Source organism: Esox lucius, chromosome 3 (assembly GCF_011004845.1).
Source record: "Esox lucius isolate fEsoLuc1 chromosome 3, fEsoLuc1.pri, whole genome shotgun sequence".
Classification (NCBI taxonomy): Eukaryota; Metazoa; Chordata; class Actinopteri; order Esociformes; family Esocidae; genus Esox; species Esox lucius.
The window spans coordinates 27,621,342-27,646,780 of NC_047571.1; the positions used below are offsets into that span (position 1 = coordinate 27,621,342).

At 43.3% G+C, this 25,439-nt stretch overlaps 2 protein-coding genes across 3 annotated transcripts; both read left to right on the plus strand.

Moving 5' to 3' along the window:
• Positions 1-2,042: 2,042 nt before the first annotated feature.
• On the plus strand, positions 2,043-10,886 carry LOC105024411 (pyroglutamyl-peptidase 1). The gene is made up of 5 exons (XM_010894349.2): positions 2,043-2,397; positions 3,010-3,062; positions 6,364-6,480; positions 6,704-6,936; positions 9,867-10,886. The coding sequence occupies exons 1-5, from the start codon at positions 2,367-2,369 to the stop codon at positions 10,069-10,071; spliced, it is 639 nt and encodes a 212-aa protein (XP_010892651.1). The 5' UTR covers positions 2,043-2,366; the 3' UTR covers positions 10,072-10,886.
• Positions 10,887-11,510: 624 nt separating this feature from the next.
• LOC105024419 (regulator of nonsense transcripts 1) lies at positions 11,511-25,405 on the plus strand. Of its 2 annotated transcripts, none has more exons than XM_013131424.4 (23): positions 11,511-11,854; positions 12,389-12,525; positions 12,651-12,740; positions 12,989-13,156; positions 13,347-13,527; positions 13,708-13,869; positions 13,986-14,073; positions 14,357-14,455; positions 14,611-14,719; positions 14,803-14,962; positions 15,273-15,391; positions 16,130-16,294; positions 16,491-16,605; positions 16,724-16,867; positions 17,175-17,388; positions 17,517-17,634; positions 17,973-18,129; positions 20,258-20,400; positions 20,664-20,838; positions 21,109-21,190; positions 21,935-22,335; positions 22,470-22,589; positions 22,768-25,405. In XM_013131424.4, exons 1-22 carry the CDS (start codon positions 11,687-11,689, stop codon positions 22,584-22,586), a joined length of 3,312 nt encoding a protein of 1,103 aa, XP_012986878.1. In that variant the 5' UTR covers positions 11,511-11,686; the 3' UTR covers positions 22,587-22,589; positions 22,768-25,405. The 2 variants fall into 2 exon arrangements, with proteins under 2 accessions (XP_012986878.1, XP_019899410.1); XM_020043851.2 differs by having other exon boundaries at positions 13,986-14,070.
• The last annotated feature ends 34 nt before the right edge of the window (positions 25,406-25,439 follow it).

Below are 25,439 nucleotides of genomic sequence, written 5' to 3' on the forward strand. Positions count from 1 at the left end.
TAAAAAAATTTCTTTAAGGAAAAAAAACAGCCAATGTTGATTTCTTGTTTGACAGTTAGGATGGTTAGTAACGTACATAGGCCTTTCCAATAGTTACTCTGATTGTTATGGAAAGGATTTATTATCTGCCCACAGAACGCGCACTGCTTGTCAAGGCTCGAGAATGAAGTATCACTCCGGAATATTGAAAACCCCCGCGAGAAGTAAGGTCAACAAATGGCTGCACACCATATGAGACTGTAAATGGTGACGGTGATGACTGCCTGCTGAAGCTTTGAATAGCCCGGTGCAGCGCGGTGGGATACAGTCAAAGCAGCCAATGCCGCCCCTCCTCCCAGTTGGAAGCGATGACGTCCGTAGACTGCCTGCATCAGCACCACATAATGGCAAAGGGCATAATTTGTTTCCATGGCAACTTTGCCACAGGCTCTGACGCAAGAGCAGGTGAATGACTGAGGATGGTGGGTAGGGGGTTGTTTAAGACTGCAGTGCAGGAAGACAGGAGGATGCGTGGGTGGTGAATGGTTTGTGTTTTATAGTTTATCTCCACTATCTCCAGTATTACATCTTCCAGTATATTGTATATTGTGTTATAAAGTGTAGCCTATCCTCATTAACCCTAAATGGTGTAGCCTGTCATCGTAGATGTTATATAATTTTGCCTATCCTCATTGATGTTATATGGTGAAGCATATCATCATGGATGTTATATGGTGAAGCATATCATCATGGATGTTATATAGTGAAGCCTATCATCATGGATGTTATATAGTGAAGCCTATCATCATGGATGTTATATAGTGAAGCCTATCATCATGGATGTTATATGGTGATGCCTATATACATGGATGTTATATGGTGTAGCCTATCATCATGGATGTTATATAGTGAAGTATATTATCATGGATGTTATATGGTGAAGTCTATTACCATGGCTGTTATATGGTGTAGCCTATCATCAGGGATGTTATATGGTGAAGTATATTATCATGGATGTTATATGCCAAAGTCTATTATCATGGATGTTATATGCTGTAGCCTATCATCGTGGATGTTATATGGTGAAGCATATCCTCATGGATGTTATATGGTGAAGCCTGTCCTCATGGATGTTATATGGGGAAGCTTATTCTCATGGATTTTATATAGTGAAGCCTACCATCATGGATGTTATATGGTGAACCTATTATCATGGATGTTCTTTAAGCAAAAGTCTCTCCCTTGTAAATCCTCTCTCTAATAGTTAACATAGCATATTAAAAGAAACCCCAACCCAAAGCTTCCTATGTTTATAGACACAACAATTTAAAAAAAATCATATTCAGCATGGAGTTTAGAATTGGACATTCAGAGAGCAGTGGCTAGAATGTATGAGTCATGTCTAAAAACAGGGGTGTGGACTGAATACAAACCAAAAGTTGTTATGGTGAACAAATATCAAAATGGGAGTGTCTGTATAAAAACATAAATACCAATCTAGTTGGTTTTAGTGAGGATTTCCTACAAAATGCCATGTTGTTGTGTTTCAAGCAAATTAAATGAATGGCTACACTTTACATGAGCAGATAGAAAATGCCTGACTCTTAACAAAATACTTGAAAAAACAATTTTATTTATTAATAGGATACATATTTGCTTACACATTATCTTCTGGCTTTGAAAGAACCTTTACAAACTGAAGGATGTCTTTTCAATGCAACTGTAGATTAAAGCTCAGGACCTATGCATAAGGCTATGCATTCCCATACAGTAGATAACCAAAGAAGGCTGTATGCTAATCATGTAGACTAGTGTTGTCAAGCGTAGAAGAAAAAACGAGACTGCTCCGCCAAAGATAGTTTAGAATGAAGATAAGCAGAAAGTGGTTATCGAAAGATTTCTCCTTCACGCTACCATACGATACGTAGACGATATCATTGCAACGTTAGCTAGCAACAAAACAAAAACATGTAATCTGATCGTGTTGCGCGAACTGCGCATGTGCACGCTATCCAGTCAAAAGTACTCCTCCCATACATTGTTGTTGACAAAAATGAAAACGTGTTAGCTTGTCACATACTCGTGGTGGTAATAATGACAGTAATAATTCAGCTACCTAATACATGGTAATGAATGAGTGTTGTGTGTATATTTCGAGAAAATTAACAACTAAGACGAATGTTTCAATTAAACCATTAACTTCTGAATTGTATGCGTTCCCGGAAGCGTCGCGATGTTGCTTGTCTGGGTATAGAATATCTGTGCTCGTTTCTCCTGCAAAAAGAGTAGATGACTGGTGGTGAAAGAACTGCGAGGAGGAATTCTCAACTCAACAGAGTATAAGAAGAATAGATTACATTGTTGCAAATTTGCTATAAATAAAAACTATGGCTACTAAAAGGAAGGTAATAGTGACAGGTAATCAATTTTATGGATATTTTTACCATACGGAGAAAAAAAATCTTTATAGGCTTTTTTGTATTTTAGTCACTTTTGTATAATGCTTGGAATCTTCCATTCAGAAATTATCGCAGGTTGAAATCTATGCATTTTAAGGGTGGAACCAATGAGCCAACCAAACCTGTGACAGGCATATCAAGGCAGACATGATAATTATGTAGCCATTCGTGGATACGTTGGTAATACATTGTGAATGGCTACATATGTGTTGACAAAAAGCCTATTTTCAGTCTACTCTTGTCGTACAGTGACGGGAGATTTCGGATTCCCAACAATACAACGAAAACAATCTGTCGTTTTAACTCAAATTAAAACACGACAAAAAGGGCATTTTATTATAGTGCTATATCATGTACAAAAGTCCATGCTTTTATTGAAATATGTTGTGTATTGTGACAATTATCGTCAACCCAGTTGTTAATATTTAACAACTTTAACCTTTAGACTTTGAATGAAGATTCTTGTTTTTCTCATTTACACAGGCTTATAGAGAAGCAGCCACAAAAATAATTGTTGCTATACAGTGGTTTTTCTGATGGCTGAAAAATTCGTAATCTTCTTTAATTCTAGGGTTTCAACCTTTTGGAGAACACACGGTCAATGCTAGCTGGGTGGCAGTGCAGGTAAATAACGTTTATTCTTATAAAACCTTTGTACTTGTACATGTGAATTAACGCAGTTATTATTAATTTATAAGTAACAATACTATATACCATTAAATACAATAACATAATGACACTATAAATTGAAAGCATCATGGCATTTTTTCTTTTTTTGGATATGGTCCACATTAACATTTGTATATATAAAAATATATAAAATTCACACTATGCACTACGATATACCACTGTGTTAAAATATTGTTGATAATGGAATATGAAGTGTTATCCCTAGGAAGGTATTAAAACCACCAACATGTTCTACCAACATTAAACAAGAAAAAAATCTCAGCAGAAATATCCCATATGGAAAATAAAAAAAATTTTGCAATGCATAATGCATGTAGAATGTATGATGAATATATGTAGAATTTAACTTTATTCAAAATACATTTCAGGAATGAAAATGTCTTTAAAAATGTATACATACATTTAACTTTATTCAAATTACATTTCAGATATAAAAATGTAATTCACCTTTTATTCCGAAATGTATGTCAAAATGTATAAATACTTTTAAATTTTGTCCAAATGTATTTCAAAACAATTAATGTTCACAGTCCAAAATGACATTAATGTAATACTTGTTATATTTTATCACTTCACAACAGACCTGAAAATTATTATGCTTTTATTTCAACAAGGAACACAGACTTAGACCAAGATATCTGTTACATCTGAAAGGTGTTATTCCTTTAGAGGCCTCAGATTTTAGTTGATATTGGGCCTGGTAAGGACAGTGGGGTCCCTTAGGTGTAACCGAGGGACAGGTCAATATTTTATTACAGCCGATAGTAGGAGCACACTTGTCTTTACACAGTGAATATACAAACAACACTTTCAAAATATTAGTGATTGATGACATCTGTAAAAACGGTTGGCTGGTAAGCCTTCACCCGTCTGATCGGTTTGCTGAGAATGCCCTCACCCGCTATTCACTGAAGCTGATTCGGAAGGTTCTGATCTTCTACAGGGCGTCCGGTAAGAACGAGACGGATGGTTTACTGTTTAAGACTTTTATTCATCCACTTCTTGACCACCACACATTGAGCACACTCACACTCAATCACGCTTCACCGCAACTGAACTGCTTGTATGAATTATAAACCATAAGTACAATTAGGAGTGCTATACGTGAAGCATGCAAACAGGGTTCACTGCTTTACACATGCATTTACATATAACTTCACACGTATTAGACATACAGCCAGTTTAGTCAGGTTCAACCGGCAATAGTGCAGCAACGCTAACCCTACAGAACCTCCGCGCCACTGAGCCAGAAGTCCCCTATCACGTGCAATGGTAATGCACGCATGATCTACTTAGACTAATGGTATGAACTATCTGTACACTCGTACTTGACCAACTTTAGAACAGTATCGCATGGTGTATAAAAGTAAAAGGTAAATCACATAACTCTGTGCACGTAATCATATTGCTCTAGTAGCAGGTAGGCTACGTGCTATACAACGTTGTAGCTAACATTTCTGACCATCAATTACCGTAAACACTTCCGTACCCGACATAACCCGCTGCCAATTACTTTGCTCAACTCACCCATAGATGCACGCACAGCATTCAACCATCAAACCCATATCCCACAGTTGAGATTGGCAACTTGCGTCTTGGTCTCACCTAAATGTTCGCAGATGGGCAGGCAGGGCGAGTGGGTCGTGCGCGCTCTTCGCGCGGTTCGGTTGGTGAACAGTGGTCGTTATGGCAACAGTGCCACTCAACTAACAACGATGCAACGTTGGAGGGACTGGGGGAACTTTCATCAGGTTTAGGTGTTGAAATACTATTTATTTATAGATATATATTTACAAAATGCATTTAATCTTGCACTCACCAATATACTCGCACATTTTAGAGTGGCCTTTTATTGTGGGCAGCCTAAGGCACACCTGTGCAATAATCATGCTGTCTAATCAGCATCTTGATATGCCACACCTTTGAGGTGGATGGATTATCTCGGTAAAGGAGTTTTGTGAACAATATTTGAGAGAAATAGGCCTTTTGTGTACATAGAGAAAGTCTTAGATCTTTGAGTTCAGCTCATGATAAATGGGGGCAAAAAGTGTTGCGTTTATAAATTTTTTCAATGTATTTGTAAATGTATTATAAATGTATTAATTACATGTCCTTAAATACATGAATTAAGCAATTTTTGTTATTTTTAAATGTATCCCAAATATGTTTAGAAAAATATATTTAAAATGTATTTATTTTCCATATGGGACATTTGGAACAACCTAGGAAAGGAATGTGGGGAGGGTCAAGCATGAGCTTGTGAGAACCTCTAGTGTAACAGAGTTAAGAACATACTGCAAGCATACTCTTTAGCTATCTTGAAATGTTGCTGATGGGGCTTGATTCACACTGCGTTCCCTGTTTTTTTTTAAATGAGGGGATCTCCCGAGTCATGCTGTCGCTACCTAGCTGCATCTTTTCAACCAGGGTGTTCATTTCTGTCATTGCAGCCAGAAAGCGTCTCTGCTGTCTACTAGTTACTGGTTGACTGGGCAATGTGATAAGCAGCAGAACAGCTTGGTGAAATGTGCATCAAAGGACACACTGCTCAATCGTAGTTGGTTTGAAGTTTTATTGTTTCCCTAGCTCCACAAGTGCTGTCACTTTTGTGGGGCGATGGTAACAACACTTCGTGGTTGAAGATTGTTACATTGGTGCTGTGACCCGTATCACCCAGTTGGGCTCTTTCTAGATGCTTCAGTTGCCGCGGAGGGGGAGGAGGTCAAAGGGGGTTTCGTGTAATGGGTGTGGAATGGCTAGTCAGTTAGAGCTGTGGTCAACACTGGTAGCATTTCAATCGGTTATGTCATTCACTCTGATATTTTGAAGGAGTTGTTCTGCAAGGGCTGCAGCTTTTGTGGCTCAATGCTAATGACAATTCATGGGTGATAGTCTTCATTATGTTCAGGAGATAGAGTGTGGTCGAAGTGAGATTGTTTCACATGCATTAAGGCAAAGCAATAATCACAAATTAGCGTTGCAAAACATGGAGGAGAGAAAATGGATGGGAGAGAGAAACCATTCTCTTCTGTTTGTTGCCTTCTCACAAGAATGGTGTGAAAAATCTGTCAGAATTTGGGCTCATATCATCTCAAAGGATTCCTGTGTCTGACCGCCAGGCTTCCTCTCCCATAAGTAGTAGAAATGATGACCTGATGCTTCACATTTAAACATTGTCCCCCTTCCTGTGGATTCTGTGGGTTTCTCAGTCACTTCCTGTTTTCTCTGTGAACAGGAACTGGAGCGGCTGGGCTTGGGTCAAAGTGTCGACCTGCACGTCTGTGAGGTACCAGTGGAGTACAAGACAGTTCAGAGTTTACTGCCACAGCTATGGAAACAACACCAGCCACAGGTAGCCACAGGAAATTATATAGTCAAAATGAAAGAGTCAAGTGTTGTTGCAAATGTAAAAATGGCGGACAGTAAAAGGTATTAGTGGTAGCGCAGGGCAAGTGCATACGCATCAAATTACACATTGGTTTGCATTTCAAAATATAATGACCGCCTTTGTGATTGTAACTCATGTAGCGGTGCCTAAATTAACGCCCACACACAACCTCTCTGTGGGTCTACAGTTAGTGGTCCACGTCGGGGTCTCAGGGATAGCCACCGCGGTCACACTGGAGAAGTGTGGCCACAACCATGGCTACAAGCGGGTGGACAACCACGGATTCTGTCCGGACTCTCAGTGCTGCGTCGACGGGGCTCCTGACTGCATCGATTCAGTCATAGACATGGGCCTGGTCTGCAAGAAGGTCAACTCGTCCAGTCTGGGCGTGACAGTGGTGGTCTCTGAGGACGCGGGTCGGTGAGTCCTGAGCGAGACTATACTCTCATTCTACCAATCAGATTCAGTGCCCTCTGGAATTATTGTGACCCTTGGTGATTATGAGCAAAACATATTCAAATGTAATTGTAGTTCATTAACTTGATTATACATTAGAAGTGAACTATTCTGTGAATCACATGCCAATCTCCCTTATTCACCTATTAACAAGTGAAAGGTCAGGAAACACACTAGGAAACTAAAATAAGACAGTGTTGATAACATTTGTAAATAAGCAATGGCTGTAAAACATACATCTAGATTTCTACAGGAAAGTTTAAGTTAAATGGAATTGTGATATACCTGCCTGGAAGAGGAGTGCAAAGTTAAGATATACAATTGTTTTAAGATTAATTTTGTCTAGGAAATTTTGTATTTTAATATGGAGTTGTAGGACCTATGTAGCCTTCTCAAAAAAAGAATGGAAAATTATCTGATGACATCGAAAGTGCATAATGCTGCCTAAAAGCATCTACAATATGTACCAAGTTTTCCATAAAAAGTTTTGATTAACTATTTACTGCTTTGCCTATTTTGTCTTCAAAAGTTAGGGGGGAAAAGTATTAATTTTATTTTATTGTTTGAAAAAAAAAAAAAGGGACCCTCATTTTCCATTTTCCCAGTGCATACTTTGCTTACTCTTAACATTGTAAATCAGCCTGGATGTCCTAGAGCAAAACGAAAACCACCTCCTTGTTTTCCGGAGACTCTACTAAACGTAGAACATGTTCTACTATGTTTTTCTTAAGGAATGTATTTATAAGTGCACCTGATGAGGGAAATGTTCCACTAACTCTTTAGTTTGGCTTTTGGTTGATAGCATGGCTTGTGGGTTTGTTGGTCACCTTGACCAAACGGTTTGTTGCTCCAACCGTTTGGTCAAGGTGACAAGACAACCGCCACTGACGACTCCAGTTGGATTCGGTTACATCTAAGGTTCTGTGTGTCTGAGGGGAGAACGGCGATAACCAGCGTGCTCCCCAAGCTCTCCCCTTCTGGGTGATGTATACCATGCATTTGAATCATGACCAGTTCGATATTTACAGGTGTCTTAGTGACATCTTTCTTTTTAGAGCACCCCACCTCTGCAAAAAGACAGCAAGATTCTACTGAAAATAGTAGAAGAAATATATACACTCATAATGGAGATATGAAACAAGAACAGTTATGTACTTATACAGTAGGTACACTTTTGAAGAATGTTCCCTCAAAGGTACATTTTTGGTCTTTATGGGGACAGAAGAGCACCTTTTCACTTACAGAAATGTGTACAGAGTGAATTAAAACAAAAGAAAGAATCAACGTGGGCCATTTCACCCCAGTGGGCAGGGGCTGCATTGGACCCTGCAGCACTGAAAACATGTGTTGGTACAATTTGATAAGGTACAAACATGGACTGGCAGTAAAGGGTACACAATTGTCTCTCAAAAATGTACCCCACCAGCGACAAGCATTTGAACCCTTTTAAGTACACACCGGTACTCCTATTTCTGAGTGTGTAGTGTGGCTAGACCAAACACAAAGGGAATCAAATAACACATAATGTCGTATGATCACATTGTATGATTTTTTTATAATTAATTTGCAATTGACATAAGCATTTGATCACCTACCAACCAGTAAAAATTCCGTCTCTCACAGACCTGTTTGTATTTCTTTAAGAAGCCCTCCTGTTCTCCACTCATTACCTGTATTAACTGCACCTGTTTGAACTCGTTACCTGTATAAAAGACACCTGTCCACACACTCAATCAAACAGACGCCAACCTCTCCACAATGGCCAATGGCCAAGAGCAGAGAGCTGTGTAAGGACATCAGGGATAAAATTGTAGACCTGCACAAGGCTGGGATGGGCTACAGGACAATAGGCAAGGCAACAACTGTTGGCGCAATTATTAGAAAATGGAAGAAGTTTAAGATGACGGTCAATCTCCCTCGGTCTGGGGCTCTATGCAAGATATCAACTCGTGGGGCAATCAATGATCATGAGGAAGGTAAGGGATCAGCCCAGAACTACACGGCAGGACCTGGTCAATGACCCGAAGAGAGCTGGGACCACAGAAAACCATTAGTAACACACTACCACATCATGGATTAAAATCCTGCAGCGCACGCAAGAACTACAGGAAATGTATGATCTCTGTAATTGCAAACAAAGGTTTCTGTACCAAATATTAAGTTCTGTTTTTCTGGTGTATCAAATACTTATGTCATGCAATAAAATGCAAATAAATTACTTAAAATCATACAATGTGATTTTCTGGATTTTTGTTTTAGATTCCGTCACTCACAGTTGAAGAATTCCTATGGTAAAAATTACAGACTTCTACATGCTTGTAAGTGGGAAAACCTGCAAAATCGGCAGTGTATCAAATACTTGTTCCCCTCACTATAATTGTATGGGTTAATGTCATCAAGACACAAATGCCCTGGAGTTTGTTAAACATCACTGGAACTTTGATTAGAACTGGTTCTGTGGCCAACTGAGGCAAAAATTACGCTTGTGGAGAATATGGAGGGATTCTACATGCATGAATGGTCACAGATCCCATGTTTTCGCCCACCTCATCACACATTACAGAAGACTCTGTGCTGTTATCTAGGGAGGGAGGGGAAAGTGCAAACATTACAGAAGACTGTGCTGTTATCTAGGGAGGGAGGGGAAAGTGCAAACATTTTTGCTCATCTTTACCAAGTGTGCCAATAATTCTGCAGGTCACTGTACATAGAATTATGTATGATCCGTAGTTCCAAGTAAGCTCCATTAAAGGGAATGCATCCTATGTATGAACTTCCACACCTGGTATTGCTTCAGAAAGCCTTCTCATCTGAATGACAAATCCATGGGTTCTGATCAAAGCAAATGTCACCTGTTGACTCTTTGAACCTAACACTACCTTTAACCCTGTCAGGTACCTATGTGACTACACCTACTATATGTCACTGTACCTGGGGAAGGGCAGGTCAGCGTTTATCCACGTTCCTCCTCTGGAAAAGCCCTACAGTGCCCAGGACCTGGGCAAAGCTTTGCAGGCTGTGGTCGGGGAGATGCTGGAGCTCATGGGTGCAGTTGAAGACGATGACCTCCAACGCTGCAGCCACCAGCATGCCCACTGAGGAATGACCCCTGTAACCCCCTGCTCCGGCCCACAATGGACAAGTAAAGCACTTAAAATCTGCTACTCTGTTCGCAGTAATCTGTGGAGCCGCAGTTGAAGGGTTGGGCATCAGCCATCCCTAAGGAGTGTGGAAAAGAAGGACACATTTTTGAAGAGCCATGTCCACCTGTAATAATGCTAAACTATAGATGAGAGTAGGATCTTTATTTATCCAGTGTGCACTGAAGTGTGTAGTGTCACACGCCCTATGATTCTGACACCTGTTTTATCGGTTGTTTTTCACTTTTAACCAGTTCCTCTATTAGTTCCTGGGGTCACCTGACTAATCACTGTCACTTTGACACAATGGTTAATGTTATGTGCCATTTAGTGTATCGTCCTTCATGCTGCGTGCCCCTGTGGTCACATGTTCAATATTTGTGGTGTAGTAATGCAGTGATGATGCCCAGTGTGGTCTTGTGGACTAGGATTCTGCCCCCAGTGTGCATGCGCTGGTGCAGTGTGGGTTTGAATTAGTGAAAATATTCCTCTTTATTTCCTCAATGTCTCTATCCAATGTTGCATGAATGTGTGAAGAACTCTTCAAAAAAAACATGCCGTAGTCTGCAGACTGTATGGTCAACAATATATGTATTCAACAAGATTAATGTACCTCAAGCTTGTGTTGATATCTCAGGTGATGTATTGCACATACAATCAACATTTGTAATGTGACAAATAATAGAATGTGAAAATGTTTATTTTGTATCAGATATTCTGTATTTCTGAATATGAAACAGGTATAATGCTGTAATTAAATATCTGTCTCAGTTGGCCTTTTTGTTTTTTTGACAAAGAAATCCACAAATGTGCCACTCGGACTAAAATATCCATTATTTACAGTTATCTTGGCCACGGGTTGTAAAGGGCCGCTCTAGGGCCAAAAAGGGTCCCTGAAAATGAATTGCTGTGTCATGTGGCAATTCCTGCCCCATGTCATCAAATCTTCTCACTTTCAAACTTGGAATTTTGTGAGGTATGTTAGTAATTCTACTCATTGATTATAAACATGTATACATCATATTACACATCCAGCTCAGGTTTAAAATAATGGGATATTTAAAATAAGGTTTTCTTAGTTGCATAAGTCCCAGACTGCATCTTTAAGTGCATACTTCTACAAATAGTACAGCACAACATTTCTTTAAAACTATTCATAATTTACTTCTAAAATGGGAATCATTAAATTGAATGTAATCTGACTGAAATTATTAATATGAAATGCGAGTTATATTTTGTAGGCCCTAAAATAAAAAAATACATATTCAATATTTTCAGTTCAAGGCCTACAAAATAAGAATGAAAAGGATATTTGAAAAATATACACTTCTTGTGTAAACGTCATGGACACTCCTTTGAATGTGCTCTATGCGTTTGTTGTGCAGTGCAAGGTGGTACGTCATTATTTTGAGTGGGAGTTGAGGCTTTCGAGCCCGTGTGTTCTTAGTTCTTTATCCATTTGCTTAGGTGTTTCGGTATTTTTTTAAGTTTAATTTGGTTGGAATATCTACACATTGCAATATTTACAGCTTAATCTTTAATATAATTCTGAGATATCACTGTTTGTGGAGAAAATGAGTGTTGAGGCGTACGGGCCGAGCTCGCAGACTCTCACGTTCCTGGACACCGAGGAAGCGGAGTTGCTTGGAGCAGACACCCAGGGTTCGGAGTATGAGTTCACGGATTTTACACTGCCGAGCCAGACTCAAACAGGCCAAACCCAAAGTCAATTGGACAACCAGGTTCGTGGAATTATTGTTGCATGTTTGGGTGTAAAGTAGCGATTAACAGCTCGCTAACAAGCTACATTACAGGCTAGCGTGTTTTAAATACAGAACCTCGGAGGTAACTAGCCAGCTAGCTAACTAGTTAGCGGAAGCTGTTAGGTTAGCATAGCTAGCATCGCCATCAGTCTAACCACCTAGAAAACACGCTTCTGCCCTAGAAGCCGTGGCAGTTGGCTAACCTATTAGCTTAGCTAGCATTTTTATGTATGATTTAGCATGAGCTAATTTGCATGTAGGCTTTCTGTGATGGACACAGGGATAAACAAGTAGTATATAATTTTCTTGTCAAGACTACGGCTGTGTAGTAATGTTGACTTTCATTATCTATTGGACAGCCATACAATTATGGGTACAGTAGTTGGCTAGATAACAAGCCATTTTTTTCAAAAAGCAGGCTTGCTATTTAGTGTTCTGGATTCTTTGGTGTTGACCATTTCCATTATATATTATTTAATCGCTGTCTTGACATTTTCCACGTATTTATCCTAGGTAAATGGGCCAGATGGGGTTTTGCAGAATGGCGACGACTCTGTTGTAAAAGCAAGTCAACTTCTTGCAGAGTTGAACTTTGAAGAAGATGAGGAGGACACCTACTACACTAAAGACCTCCCAGTCCACGCGTGCAGGTGATGTCAAGAAATACTTGGAATTCTTCCTTTAGTCGTGTGGATTAGTATATTTTTTTAATAAATTTTTTGCTGCCCACAAAGTTTTGACAGTTGTGACGTTATCCTGTCATTCCTATACCCAGTTACTGTGGAATTCATGACCCGGCTTGCGTGGTGTATTGCAACACTAGCAAGAAGTGGTTTTGCAATGGCCGTGGCAATACATCTGGCAGGTAGGTTTCAAAGACCTTCTAGCCTGACGTTGTGGTGTTAGACCTTCCTTACTGTGGTGTTAAATGATTATCCATGCAATACTGCAAGTCTCTCCAGATTAGAGCTTCTGCTAAAGGGCAACACTGTAGTTAATGTGTCCGGTGTCTACTCTTTGCAGAAAACTGCACACAGGTGGAAATATGTGTATGGTATTTCCCCGAATGAATTGACCCGAAATGTAGATGTATTTTGTGTCCTTCTCTCTCAGTCACATTGTGAACCACTTGGTTAGAGCCAAGTCCAAGGAGGTGACACTGCACAAGGACGGCCCTCTGGGGGAGACGGTGCTGGAGTGTTACAACTGTGGCTGTCGAAACGTCTTCCTCCTGGGCTTCATCCCCGCCAAGGCAGACTCTGTGGTCGTACTGCTGTGCAGGTAAAACTAGATCCGTTGCGTTTGCTAACCTCTTATTTGTGTATTATGGTCAAATGCCATGTTCCTCAAAATGTTCTTGACTTTTTCTTTTATACCCGTTATCAAACGTCTCTTTTCACTGAATATAAGGGGTTTCACTGGAGAGTGCATAGATGGATGCAGAGGGGGTTATGTTTTCTTTGTCATTCAGACAACCATGCGCCAGTCAGAGCAGCCTGAAGGACATCAACTGGGACAGCTCCCAGTGGCAGCCGCTGATCCAAGATCGTTGCTTCCTGTCCTGGCTGGTGAAGATCCCCTCAGAGCAGGAGCAGCTCCGGGCTCGCCAGATCACCGCCCAGCAGATCAACAAGCTGGAGGAGCTCTGGAAGGTTAATAACAAACTGTGTTTGGCTTCAGCTGACCCAGGGGTTTTACTGTAGGCCAATGGCTTTCACCTTTCTGGTTCTGTAACGCTACTGGCTTTTATTTGGAATTCACAAACTCTGCTTTGGCTAACTCCTTCCGGATCTCTGGCTGTTGTTGGTCTGTGTTCTTCCGGGTGTCTTCAGGAAAACCCGACAGCCACTCTGGAGGACCTGGAGAAGCCTGGTGTGGACGAGGAGCCCCAGCACGTGCTGCTGCGCTACGAGGACGCCTACCAGTACCAGAACATCTTTGGCCCGCTGGTCAAGCTGGAGGCTGATTATGACAAAAAGCTCAAAGAGTCCCAGGTAAGTTTCTTTTCTTTTTTTTCTCTGGGGGAGTTTTCACACTGGCACTTTCTGGTTTTACGTACTTCATTTATCTCTGTCTGATGTGTGTCGTCGTCCCCCTCCTCCTCCCACAGACCCAAGACAATATAACTGTCAGGTGGGACTTGGGGCTCAATAAAAAGCGGATTGCCTATTTCAGCCTTCCCAAGACGGACTCAGGTGGTAATTCCTTTTCTGTTCGTCTTCATCAGTGTCACACGGTGTCCACAAGTGGTCCATGTCCATTCCATTCCGGCAACCACTTCCCTCACATCCTCACTGACGAGCACATTGGAGTGTTTTACTGAGCCTGAATACGTGTGTGTGTGTGTGTGTGTGTGTGTGTGTGTGTGTGTGCGTGCGTGTTCAGTTTCATGTTCAGTTTCAGTTTTCTATCAATGATCAGACGCGCCTTTCACAATCTAATTCGCCTTTGTGTCGGTGTCCCTGGTTTGTATTCCCATAGACATGCGCCTGATGCAGGGTGATGAGATCTGCCTGCGGTACAAGGGAGACCTGGCCCCGCTCTGGAAGGGCATCGGCCACGTCATCAAAGTCCCAGACAGTATCCTCCTCATTGTTCCTGTCACTCCCATGTCGCCTCCACTCTTCAGTTCCGTTTCGGTTTGTCCTCTCAATAGCGACGCAACGTCTCTGCATTAGTCTCTGGAATGGAGGGTGTTGCGTTGTTCTGTGTAGTCCTTAATTCTTCCCTAATAGACTACGGTGATGAGATCGCCATTGAGCTGCGGAGCAGCGCTGGGGCCCCTGTAGAAGTACCGCACAACTTCCAGGTTGACTTTGTGTGGAAGTCCACCTCTTTCGACAGGTAGGAGCCTGTTGATCCCGGTCAGTGTGAGAAGCAGTGGGTCGGTGTTGGGTTGACCGTTGCACCGTTTCTATTTTGTCCAGGATGCAGAGCGCCCTTAAGACCTTTGCCGTGGACGAGACCTCGGTGTCGGGGTACATCTACCACAAGCTGCTGGGTCACGAGGTGGAGGACGTGGTCATCAAGTGTCAGCTGCCCAAGCGCTTCACTGCCCAGGGCCTGCCAGACCTCAACCACTCTCAGGTGGGTGTCAGCATGATCACAAGGTATTTATTTACAGAGAAGACATTTCTCATTTACGTTCTTGTGGTTATGGGGGAGGAATGGGGTTGAATGAACCAATCAGAAGATTGGTTAGGTAGCCGCATTGACATGAGGACCTGATTAGGAAATGTGATATACAGATGTGAGTTATCCCTGGTTTAAACGGTATTTGCTTACAGATGAGGACAGGTGGCCTGTTTTTAAATGCTCTGTGTCGTAGGGTTTTGTGCTGTGTCGTAGGGTGTTGTACTATGGTTATGTGTTATGTAGGTGTTATGTTATGTCGTAGGTGTATGCTGTGAAGACCGTGCTGCAGCGTCCTCTCAGTCTCATCCAGGGGCCTCCTGGCACCGGAAAAACCGTCACCTCAGCTACCGTGGTCTACCACCTGGCCCGCCAGGGCAACGGGTAAAACATTCACGCCCTCCACTGACGTAGAGCTTCTGACATCACAGACGGGTGCTTGAGCATTACAGTGATTTGGCAACCAGATGAATGGGTGTTCGGTGGGGTGTGGTAGAGCTGGGAGAGGGAGTCTGCATGCAGACCGCATGTTTTTATAATACAGGGCTCAACTGTGAAAAAGACCCTGGTATAAATGTAATGCTCCTGTCACAGGAGGACACAGTGCAGAGTAGGTAGCTGACTTTCCCTGTAGGAGTGACTACTACACTAGTCTTTCAATCTAGGAGTGACCACTACACTAGTCTTTCAATCTAGGAGTGACCACTACACTAGTCTTTCAATCTAGGAGTGACCACTACACTAGTCTTTCCCTGCAGGAGTGACCACTACACTAGTCTTTCCCTGCAGGAGTGACCACTACACTAGTCTTTCCCTGCAGGAGTGACCACTACACTAGTCTTTCAATCTAGGAGTGACCACTACACTAGTCTTTCAATCTAGGAGTGACCACTACACTAGTCTTTCCCTGCAGGAGTGACCACTACACTAGTCTTTCCCTGCAGGAGTGACCACTACACTAGTCTTTCCCTGCAGGAGTGACCACTACACAAGCCTTGGGAGAGGTCACCTTTGTTGCAGTTTACCAATTTTTTCTTGACCTACTTGAGGCTGATGGCACTTTGTCCCTACCTAACTCTGGTTCAATTTGTCCCTCCCCTAACCCTGGTTTTATCCCCTCAGGCCTGTGCTGGTTTGTGCTCCCAGTAACATTGCAGTGGACCAGCTGACTGAGAAGATCCACATGTCAGGCCTGAAGGTGGTCAGGCTGTGTGCCAAGAGTAGAGAGGCCATTGACTCCCCTGTGTCCTTCCTGGCTCTGCACAACCAGATCCGTAACATGGACAGGTAGGTTGGCTCTTCTGTCTAAACAGAAAGGCTGTATTTCTTTTTGGTCAGTTGTGCTGCTATTTTGAAGTGGTAGGCATGTTCAGCTATGGGCCGTGAGATTTGCCTTAGTTTCCAAGCATAGTCCCAATCGTAGGCTGCGTAGATTTATACGCAGTAAAAGTACAGTTTCTTTAGTTGTTGTGTCTGTGTTCAGCATCCCAGAGCTTCAGAAGCTGCAGCAACTGAAGGATGAGACTGGGGAGCTCTCTTCCTCTGATGAGAAGCGCTACCGGGCCCTTAAGCGCACCGCCGAGAGGGAACTACTCATGGTAACACTTGAAAATCAACACCTGAAACGAAGCCCTGAACGTGTCTCCGCAAATAAGTTGATTCTTCCCTAAGCCTGATTATTTCCGACCACACGTCTCTTTGGTCCTTGCTCCTCAGAATGCGGACGTGATCTGCTGTACCTGCGTGGGGGCCGGAGACCCTCGTCTGGCCAAGATGCAGTTCCGCTCCATCCTCATCGATGAGAGCACCCAGGCCACGGAGCCAGAGTGCATGGTGCCTGTCATACTGGGGGCCAAGCAGGTGCGTCTCAGGGACATTTCCCAGATGGATCCTGCCCAGGGCAGTTAGTCTCAATGACGCCAGTGTCCAGAAAAGAGGGGAGGTTGTTTGCTGATCGTTGAATCAGGTTACATTCAGCTTCAGGCCGGTTTCGGTCTTACCTGTACGTTATTGTCATGGGGACACTGTCCCATATTAGTGCAATTTGTGGGAATACTTTGGGAGAAGTTTTGTGTGACCGAAATGATTGTGCAACCGTTATGCGCCAGTGCCAGAGGGTTTCGAGTACCCCGTCTCCCCGTACTGAACCACTGACATTCATCCGCAGCTGATCCTGGTGGGGGACCACTGTCAGCTGGGCCCGGTGGTGATGTGTAAGAAGGCGGCCAAGGCCGGCCTGTCCCAGTCCCTGTTTGAACGGCTGGTGGTTCTGGGCATCCGACCCATCCGCCTGCAGGTCCAGTACCGCATGCACCCGGCCCTCAGCGCCTTCCCCTCCAACATCTTCTACGAGGGCTCCCTGCAGAACGGCGTCACCGCCGGTGAGTCACGCTGGGGGGGGGGTGTCTGTCTGAGACGTAACCCCCGGCTACACCTCGGCCAGGGAATGTGCCTGAAATGTGAACGTGCTAGCTCTGCCGTTCCTGACACCTTTTGTTAATCCCAACAGCTGACCGCATCAAGAAGGGCTTTGACTTCCAGTGGCCACAGCCTGACAAGCCCATGTTCTTCTACGTCACCCAGGGCCAGGAGGAAATCGCAAGCTCCGGAACCTCTTACCTTAACAGGTATTTCACGAAGAGTAGCATTTGTCTTCTCTGTGCTTGACTAAACAACGACATGCAGTGGATATGAAAAGTCTACACACCCCTGTTCAAATGCCAGGTTTTTGTGATGTAAAAGAATGAGACAAAGATAAATCATGTCAGAACTTTTTCACCTTTTAATGTGACCTATAATGTGAACAATTCAATTGAAAAACAAACTGAAATCTTTGAAGGGGGTAAATGAAAAATAAAACCTTACAATGACCTGGTTGCATATCTACTTTTTATATTCCCCTGTACTTAATTCATGAAACAGCTATTTGTTTTTGTGAATAAGCTTCTTGGCTTTCTCTGGACAGGACTGAGGCTTCCAATGTGGAAAAGATCACCACCCGGCTGCTGAAGGCTGGAGCCAAGCCTGACCAGATAGGCATCATCACCCCCTACGAGGGCCAGAGGTCCTACCTGGTGCAATACATGCAGTTCAGTGGTTCCCTCCACACCAAGCTCTACCAGGTACAGTATTATATACCCACACCAAGCTCTACCAGGTACAGTATTATATATCCACACCAAGCTCTACCAGGTACAGTATTATATACCCACACCAAGCTCTACCAGGTACAGTATTATATATCCACACCAAGCTCTACCAGGTACAGTATTATATATCCACACCAAGCTCTACCAGGTACAGTATTATATATCCACACCAAGCTCTACCAGGTACAGTATTATATATCCACACCAAGCTCTACCAGGTACAGTATTATATACCCACACCAAGCTCTACCAGGTACAGTATTATATACCCACACCAAGCTCTACCAGGTACAGTATTATATACCCACACCAAGCTCTACCAGGTACAGTATTATATACCCACACCAAGCTCTACCAGGTACAGTATTATATATCCACACCAAGCTCTACCTGGTACAGTATTATATATCCACACCAAGCTCTACCTGGTACAGTATTATATATCCACACCAAGCTCTACCTGGTACAGTATTATATATCCACACCAAGCTCTACCAGGTACAGTATTATATATCCACACCAAGCTCTACCTGGTACAGTATTATATACCCACACCAAGCTCTACCAGGTACAGTATTATATATCCACACCAAGCTCTACCTGGTACAGTATTATATATCCACACCAAGCTCTACCTGGTACAGTATTATATATCCACACCAAGCTCTACCTGGTACAGTATTATATATCCACACCAAGCTCTACCTGGTACAGTATTATATATCCACACCAAGCTCTACCTGGTACAGTATTATATATCCACACCAAGCTCTACCAGGTACAGTATTATATATCCACACCAAGCTCTACCAGGTACAGTATTATATACCCACACCAAGCTCTACCTGGTACAGTATTATATATCCACACCAAGCTCTACCTGGTACAGTATTATATATCCACACCAAGCTCTACCAGGTACAGTATTATATATCCACACCAAGTTCTACCTGGTACAGTATTATATATCCACACCAAGCTCTACCAGGTACAGTATTATATATCCACACCAAGCTCTACCTGGTACAGTATTATATATCCACACCAAGCTCTACCTGGTACAGTATTATATATCCACACCAAGCTCTACCAGGTACAGTATTATATATCCACACCAAGCTCTACCAGGTGCAGTATTATATATCCACACCAAGCTCAACCAGGTGCAGTATTATATATCCACACCAAGCTCTACCAGGTGCAGTATTATATATCCACACCAAGCTCTACCAGGTGCAGTATTATATATCCACACCAAGCTCTACCAGGTGCAGTATTATATATCCACACCAAGCTCTACCTGGTACAGTATTATATATCCACACCAAGCTCTACCAGGTGCAGTATTATATATCCACACCAAGCTCAACCAGGTGTAGTATTATATATCCACACCAAGCTCTACCAGGTACAGTATTATATATCCACACCAAGCTCTACCAGGTGCAGTATTATATATCCACACCAAGCTCTACCTGGTACAGTATTATATATCCACACCAAGCTCTACCAGGTACAGTATTATATATCCACACCAAGCTCTACCAGGTACAGTATTATATATCCACACCAAGCTCTACCAGGTACAGTATTATATATCCACACCAAGCTCTACCTGGTACAGTATTATATATCCACACCAAGCTCTACCTGGTACAGTATTATATATCCACACCAAGCTCTACCAGGTACAGTATTATATATCCACACCAAGCTCTACCTGGTACAGTATTATATATCCACACCAAGCTCTACCTGGTACAGTATTATATATCCACACCAAGCTCTACCTGGTACAGTATTATAGATCCACACCAAGCTCTACCAGGTGAAGCAGTGCTATATACCCACACCAAGCTACAAATAAATGACTTGATTTGAAATGTACAGCAATTGTGGGGTCTTGTTAGTACTGTGGGGATGGGTATGTTGTATGCAATGATGATTACAATGTTTTATGCAGAAAGTGTGCAGTATTATTTATTTTTTCTATCCCTGGAGGCACTGACTGTCTGTAGTCTTTGATAGCTGGTCTCAGGACAGTTTTCAGTGTAGCCCAGGGTGGTGACTGTGTTTAATGCTGTCTCCTGGCTGTCTGTAGGAGGTGGAGATTGCCAGCGTTGATGCCTTCCAGGGCAGAGAGAAGGACTTCATCATCCTGTCGTGTGTCCGAGCCAATGAGCACCAGGGCATCGGCTTCCTGAATGACCCGCGCCGCCTCAACGTGGCTCTTACTAGGGCCAGGTGCGCAAAACCCGCCCTTCTGTTCCCGCAGGCCTAACACACACACACACACACACACACAGTATTTCAGGGTCCGGTGTGGACGTTTCCGTGGCAAAAAACATTTCCGTGGCAGCTTGTTGGTGCACTAGGTCTCTGTGGGTGCGGTCTCTGTGGGTGCGGTCTCTGTGGGTGCGGTCTCTGTGGGTGCGGTCTCTGTGGGTGCGGCCCCTCCGGGTGAGAGCGTCTGACAGGACCTGTGTGTTTTGTCATGGTGTTGACAGGTACGGGGTGATCATCGTGGGCAACCCCAAGGCCCTGTCCAAGCAGCCTCTGTGGAACCACCTGCTCAACTACTACAAGGAGCAGAAGGTCCTGGTGGAGGGACCCCTGAACAACCTGAGGGAGAGCCTGATGCAGTTCAGCAAGCCCCGCAAGCTGGTCAACGCCATCAACCCTGTGAGTGTGTGTGTGTGTGTGTGTGTTAGGTTATGTGTGTACATGTTTACATGGTGTAGGGCTGAGGATTGCCAGGTACCTAACACAACGATGTTATCATCATATTAAGGTGCCGATTAGACACATTGCGTTGCGATACAGTTTTCAGATTTGATGCTACAATTATTGTCATGGACAATATTGTGCTATGTAACTATCAGTGCCCGCCCACCCATACAAGGGTTGTACAGTGAGTGCCATAAAAAAAAGCTGTGTGTGTGGTTTCTTCAGGGGGGACGTTTCATGAGCACCGCCATGTACGATGCCCGGGAGGCTCTGATTCCTGGATCTGTGTACGACCGTAGCAGCACCGGTGAGGAACTCTGTGTCTCTTCATGCTTTGCCCCGGTCCAATACATTCTCTGTGTGTCTCTTCATGCTTTGCCCCGGTCCAATACATTCTCTGTGTCTCTTCATGCTTTGCCCCGGTCCAATACATTCTCTGTGTCTCTTCATGCTTTGCCCCGGTCCATTACATTCTCTGTGTCTCTTCATGCTTTGCCCCGGTCCAATACATTCTCTGTGTCTCTTCATGCTTTGCCCCGGTCCAATACATTCTGTGTCTCTTCATGCTTTGCCCCGGTCCAATACATTCTCTGTGTCTCTTCATGCTTTGCCCGGGTCCAATACATTCTCTGTGTCTCTTCATGCTTTGCCCCGGTCCAATACATTCTCTGTGTGTCTCTTCATGCTTTGCCCCGGTCCAATACATTCTCTGTGTGTCTCTTCATGCTTTGCCCCGGTCCAATACATTCTCTGTGTGTCTCTTCATGCTTTGCCCCAGTCCAATACATTCTCTGTGTGTCTCTTCATGCTTTGCCCCGGTCCAATACATTCTCTGTGTGTCTCTTCATGCTTTGACCCGGTCCAATACATTCTCTGTGTGTCTCTTCATGCTTTGCCCAGGTCCAATACATTCTCTGTGTCTCTCTTTGCACTTTGCCCCGGTCCAATACGTTCTCTGTGTGTCTCTTCATGCTTTGCCCTGGTCCAATACGTTCTCTGTGTCTCTTCATGCTTTTCCCTGGTCCAATGGGTTCTCTGTCTGTCCCTCCAGGACGTACGTCCAACATGTACTTCCAGACCCACGACCAGATCGGCATGATCGGCACCGGCCCCGGCCAAATGGCCTCTGTGAACATCCCCATCCCCTTCAACCTGGTCATGCCCCCCATACCCCCGCCAGGCTACCTGGGCCAGGTGAACGGCCCGCAGGTGGGGCGCGGTGGAGGCATGAAGGGGAAGGCGGCGGGGGGTGCCGTCGCTCGAGGAAGCCGTCAGAGGAGCCGTGGCATGGGGGCGCACGGTGGGGGCAACGGGCAGCAGGGCCACGCCGGACCCAGCCAGGACCTGGGCTCCCAGCCCTTCTCCCAGGGGCCCCTCACCCAGGGCTACATCAACATGAGCCAGCCCTCCCAGATGAGCCAGCCGGGCCTCTCCCAGCCCGAACTGTCCCAAGTAAGTCAGCAGACAGCTTTACTTGACATTGTTTCTCTGACACCAACCAGCACCTGTAGCAGTAGTAATGAGAACTATCACGAGCCAATTAGAAGCTTCTACTCAGTTTTCTTTTTTTCAAATTTTTTTTTCAGGACAGTTACCTTGGCGATGAGTTCAAGTCCCAGATTGACGTGGCCCTCTCCCAAGACTCCAGCTACCAGGGGGAGAGAGCATATCAGCATGGTGTTACTGGACTGTCCCAGTACTAGAGTGTAAGATACTTCTTTTTCTTTTCTCTTCTTCACGTCCTTTTTTCTTATCCCACTTTGAACCTTGGAGCGAAGCTAACAGTGACTGTATCATGTTAAGCAATACTAGGTCAAGTAAATAGGATACCACAGGTTGTTTTACCAGGGTATTAAAGTGAAATTTGTTTCATTTCACCCTTAGGTTGTGAAAAACAGAGCTAGGCCTGTGCTGAGCTTAGTTCGTCGGCATTTTAATCTGGGTAATGTAAAAAAAAAAAAAGAACAAACATGGATACCTGTTTTCCACTGCTACAACTGAAGCACCACTGTGTGAAAGCAACAGGAGAGAGACCGAGAAAAACCAACCAATCACAAGAGTGAGAGCAACGTGGAGGTGGAGCTGGACAGGACAAAGAGCTGGAAACGAGGGAGGGAAAAGCGAGAAGGCGCTGCCCGCGCGCAGATACACGGAGAACAGGAAAAGCAGCACACGTCAGGGTAGCGCCGCCAGGGAGACGGGCCCTTCGATGAGGGGGGGTGAAAGGTTCCGGATCCTCATTGGGGACACAGGAGTCACTCCCCAGCCCCTGCCACCTCTTCCTTTCCCCCTGGGGACCGCAAGTTAGTCGACGGAGGGCCTTGGCCTCGGGCAGAAGAAGACTGAGAAGAGGTGTTCTCACACAACCCTCCAAGCTCATTTCACATAACTGTCTCCTGCGAACTGTAGAAGGGGGGAAAGAGGGAATGAAAATCTTGAAGCATTCAGACGATTTGGGAAAAATTCTAACCTCAAAGTTGATGCAGTTGAGGAAGCGAGGGGTTTGGACAGACCAAGAGCAGTTGTGGTGGAACGTCTCGGGGAAGGAATGGAATGGTGCAGCGGTCCGAGAATACTGACCGTCTTTTTCAGCTTTGAGTTGGAACGTTTTCTGCAGTCTGTTGTCGCAGAGGTTCTGAAATGGAAAGCTAGGGGAATCTTCCTGGCTTCCGCATGGTTCTTTCTCTAGGTGGTCTACTAAGGGAAAATGGTGGAATGGCTATTAAAGGAAAACATTGTCTCAAGATCTGAAGTGGTGGACCTGAAGGATCTGTAGTTTGCGAGACAAGTTTTTTTTTGTTTTTTTGTGTATCTTTCTGTAAAACAAAAAGGGAGAGCATAAAGAATACCATTACCAACATTGTAAATGAAGCTGTAATCACTTCCAGTTTGTTAGTTTAAAGGGCATCACAGCTCCATAATAATAAAATGTCATTTAGCAGCTGCTTTAATATAAAACGACAAGAAACGCAACATAGGAAATGCTTGTAAAACTCACATATATCTTTTACACAGCTAATTGATTTACTTAAAGTAAATGGAAATTCTCCCTAGAGCCCCAAGTTTGAACATGAAATTGTTGTATTTAATCATGTTTTCCATTATTGGTCATGATTAGCTACTGATTAGTGGTGTTGCATGGCAACATGCATTTATGCTCAGAGAGGTTATAGCCATCAAGTACCACTGTTGTAAGACTGGGTAGAATCGTATGTCTTTGAGATAACCGACTCCCAAATACCTTTTGAAGTCTCTGGCAACTGTTAAACGTAGACTTTCACCGCTGGCTCATGTGACGTTGACTAATATGGACGAAGCATATGAACTCTCAATTTCTAACCATACCTCGACAAGATTCTTGACAGGCAAGAGGCAGTTCTGCCAGTATGTGTGGATGTTCTAGATACTGGGCATAATTGTATATTCATTGCTCAATAGACAGTGTGTTCTTGATTTGCACCCCCCCCCCAACATACCATACCATATTGTCTGTGGTAGATTGTTGTAAACCCTTTTTCTTGTTGGCATTTTACCCCTTTGAATGTTCCATTGTTTCAACATAACATTGGATAGGTACATCTTATAACAAGGCGTAGGCCTGTCATGTCACATGTAGAGTCATGCCGTTGATGTTATGTGTGTCATTAATGGTTGCAGTCCTACTGTTTAAAATAAGAATTATGTTTAAGTCCAACTGGTCACTCCTCTGATGTTAGTTTTTGGTTTTACATTTTATAATTACAGATTACAAGCCTGTGATAACTGAGTGTCAGTTGACAATCATTTACATGTTGTTTTGCTGAATCGTGAGAGGCTACGATTTCCAACATCATAGTCATATGACTGGGATGTGGTTTACCATTGTCTGTTGTGAAGGGCTGTGGGATGTTTCTATGTTTATTCTCTCTGACTGATACGTTTGTACCTACCAAAACTATATGATATCCATATCTTAGACATGAACCCCTTCTTTTAGATACATTTGAAAAATGTGTTGATTATTTGTGACAGCTTTCCCTATCTGACACCTGTATGTGAACTGACAGAAGTTATTGCTAAATATTCACATAGATTTGTTATTCCTTTAATGAAATTGGCCTGTCGTTTCCAAGGTGGAGTTATTGAGACTAACAAATGAGGAGTGTATGAAATTAGGTAGATTAAAGATTACTGCACTGCAAATAGTACAGTGGTTCTTTTGATATTTAAAGATGTGCAAACAAGACAATTTATTTGTGTGTTCCATGACAGATTTGGAATGCAAACCTTGAATTTGGACAGACAATTGCTTATATCTTTCCACTATTTCTCCCCCATTGTGCAGTCCTAGTATTATTTATATTCATTATATCCTGCTGAGATGTTTGCTCTGAAATGATTGAAGTGATATTTTTTCCTCTTTGGAAATTGCCTGAATGTTTATGTAGTTTTTTTTGTCATACAGTATTTAAACCTCGAATCTCATCTTCATAAATTTGGAAGAAAAATAAAGGTTGCTTCTTTCGCTAAGTGATGAACAGTTTAACTGTTTTAGAACCATTGATTCTTTTGTAATT

Bases quoted from the DNA above. Each gene is read 5' to 3' on its own strand.
- LOC105024411 (XM_010894349.2), top strand. From the start codon at position 2,367: ATGGCTACTAAAAGGAAGGTAATAGTGACAG. The intron at 3,063-6,363 runs GTAAATAACGTT...CTCTGTGAACAG, and splicing joins CTAGCTGGGTGGCAGTGCAG to GAACTGGAGCGGCTGGGCTT. The intron at 6,481-6,703 runs GTAGCCACAGGA...GTGGGTCTACAG, and splicing joins GGAAACAACACCAGCCACAG to TTAGTGGTCCACGTCGGGGT.
- LOC105024419 (XM_013131424.4), top strand. From the start codon at position 11,687: ATGAGTGTTGAGGCGTACGGGCCGAGCTCGCAGACTCTCACGTTCCTG. The intron at 13,528-13,707 runs GTTAATAACAAA...GGGTGTCTTCAG, and splicing joins AGCTGGAGGAGCTCTGGAAG to GAAAACCCGACAGCCACTCT. The intron at 17,389-17,516 runs GTGAGTCACGCT...TAATCCCAACAG, and splicing joins GCAGAACGGCGTCACCGCCG to CTGACCGCATCAAGAAGGGC.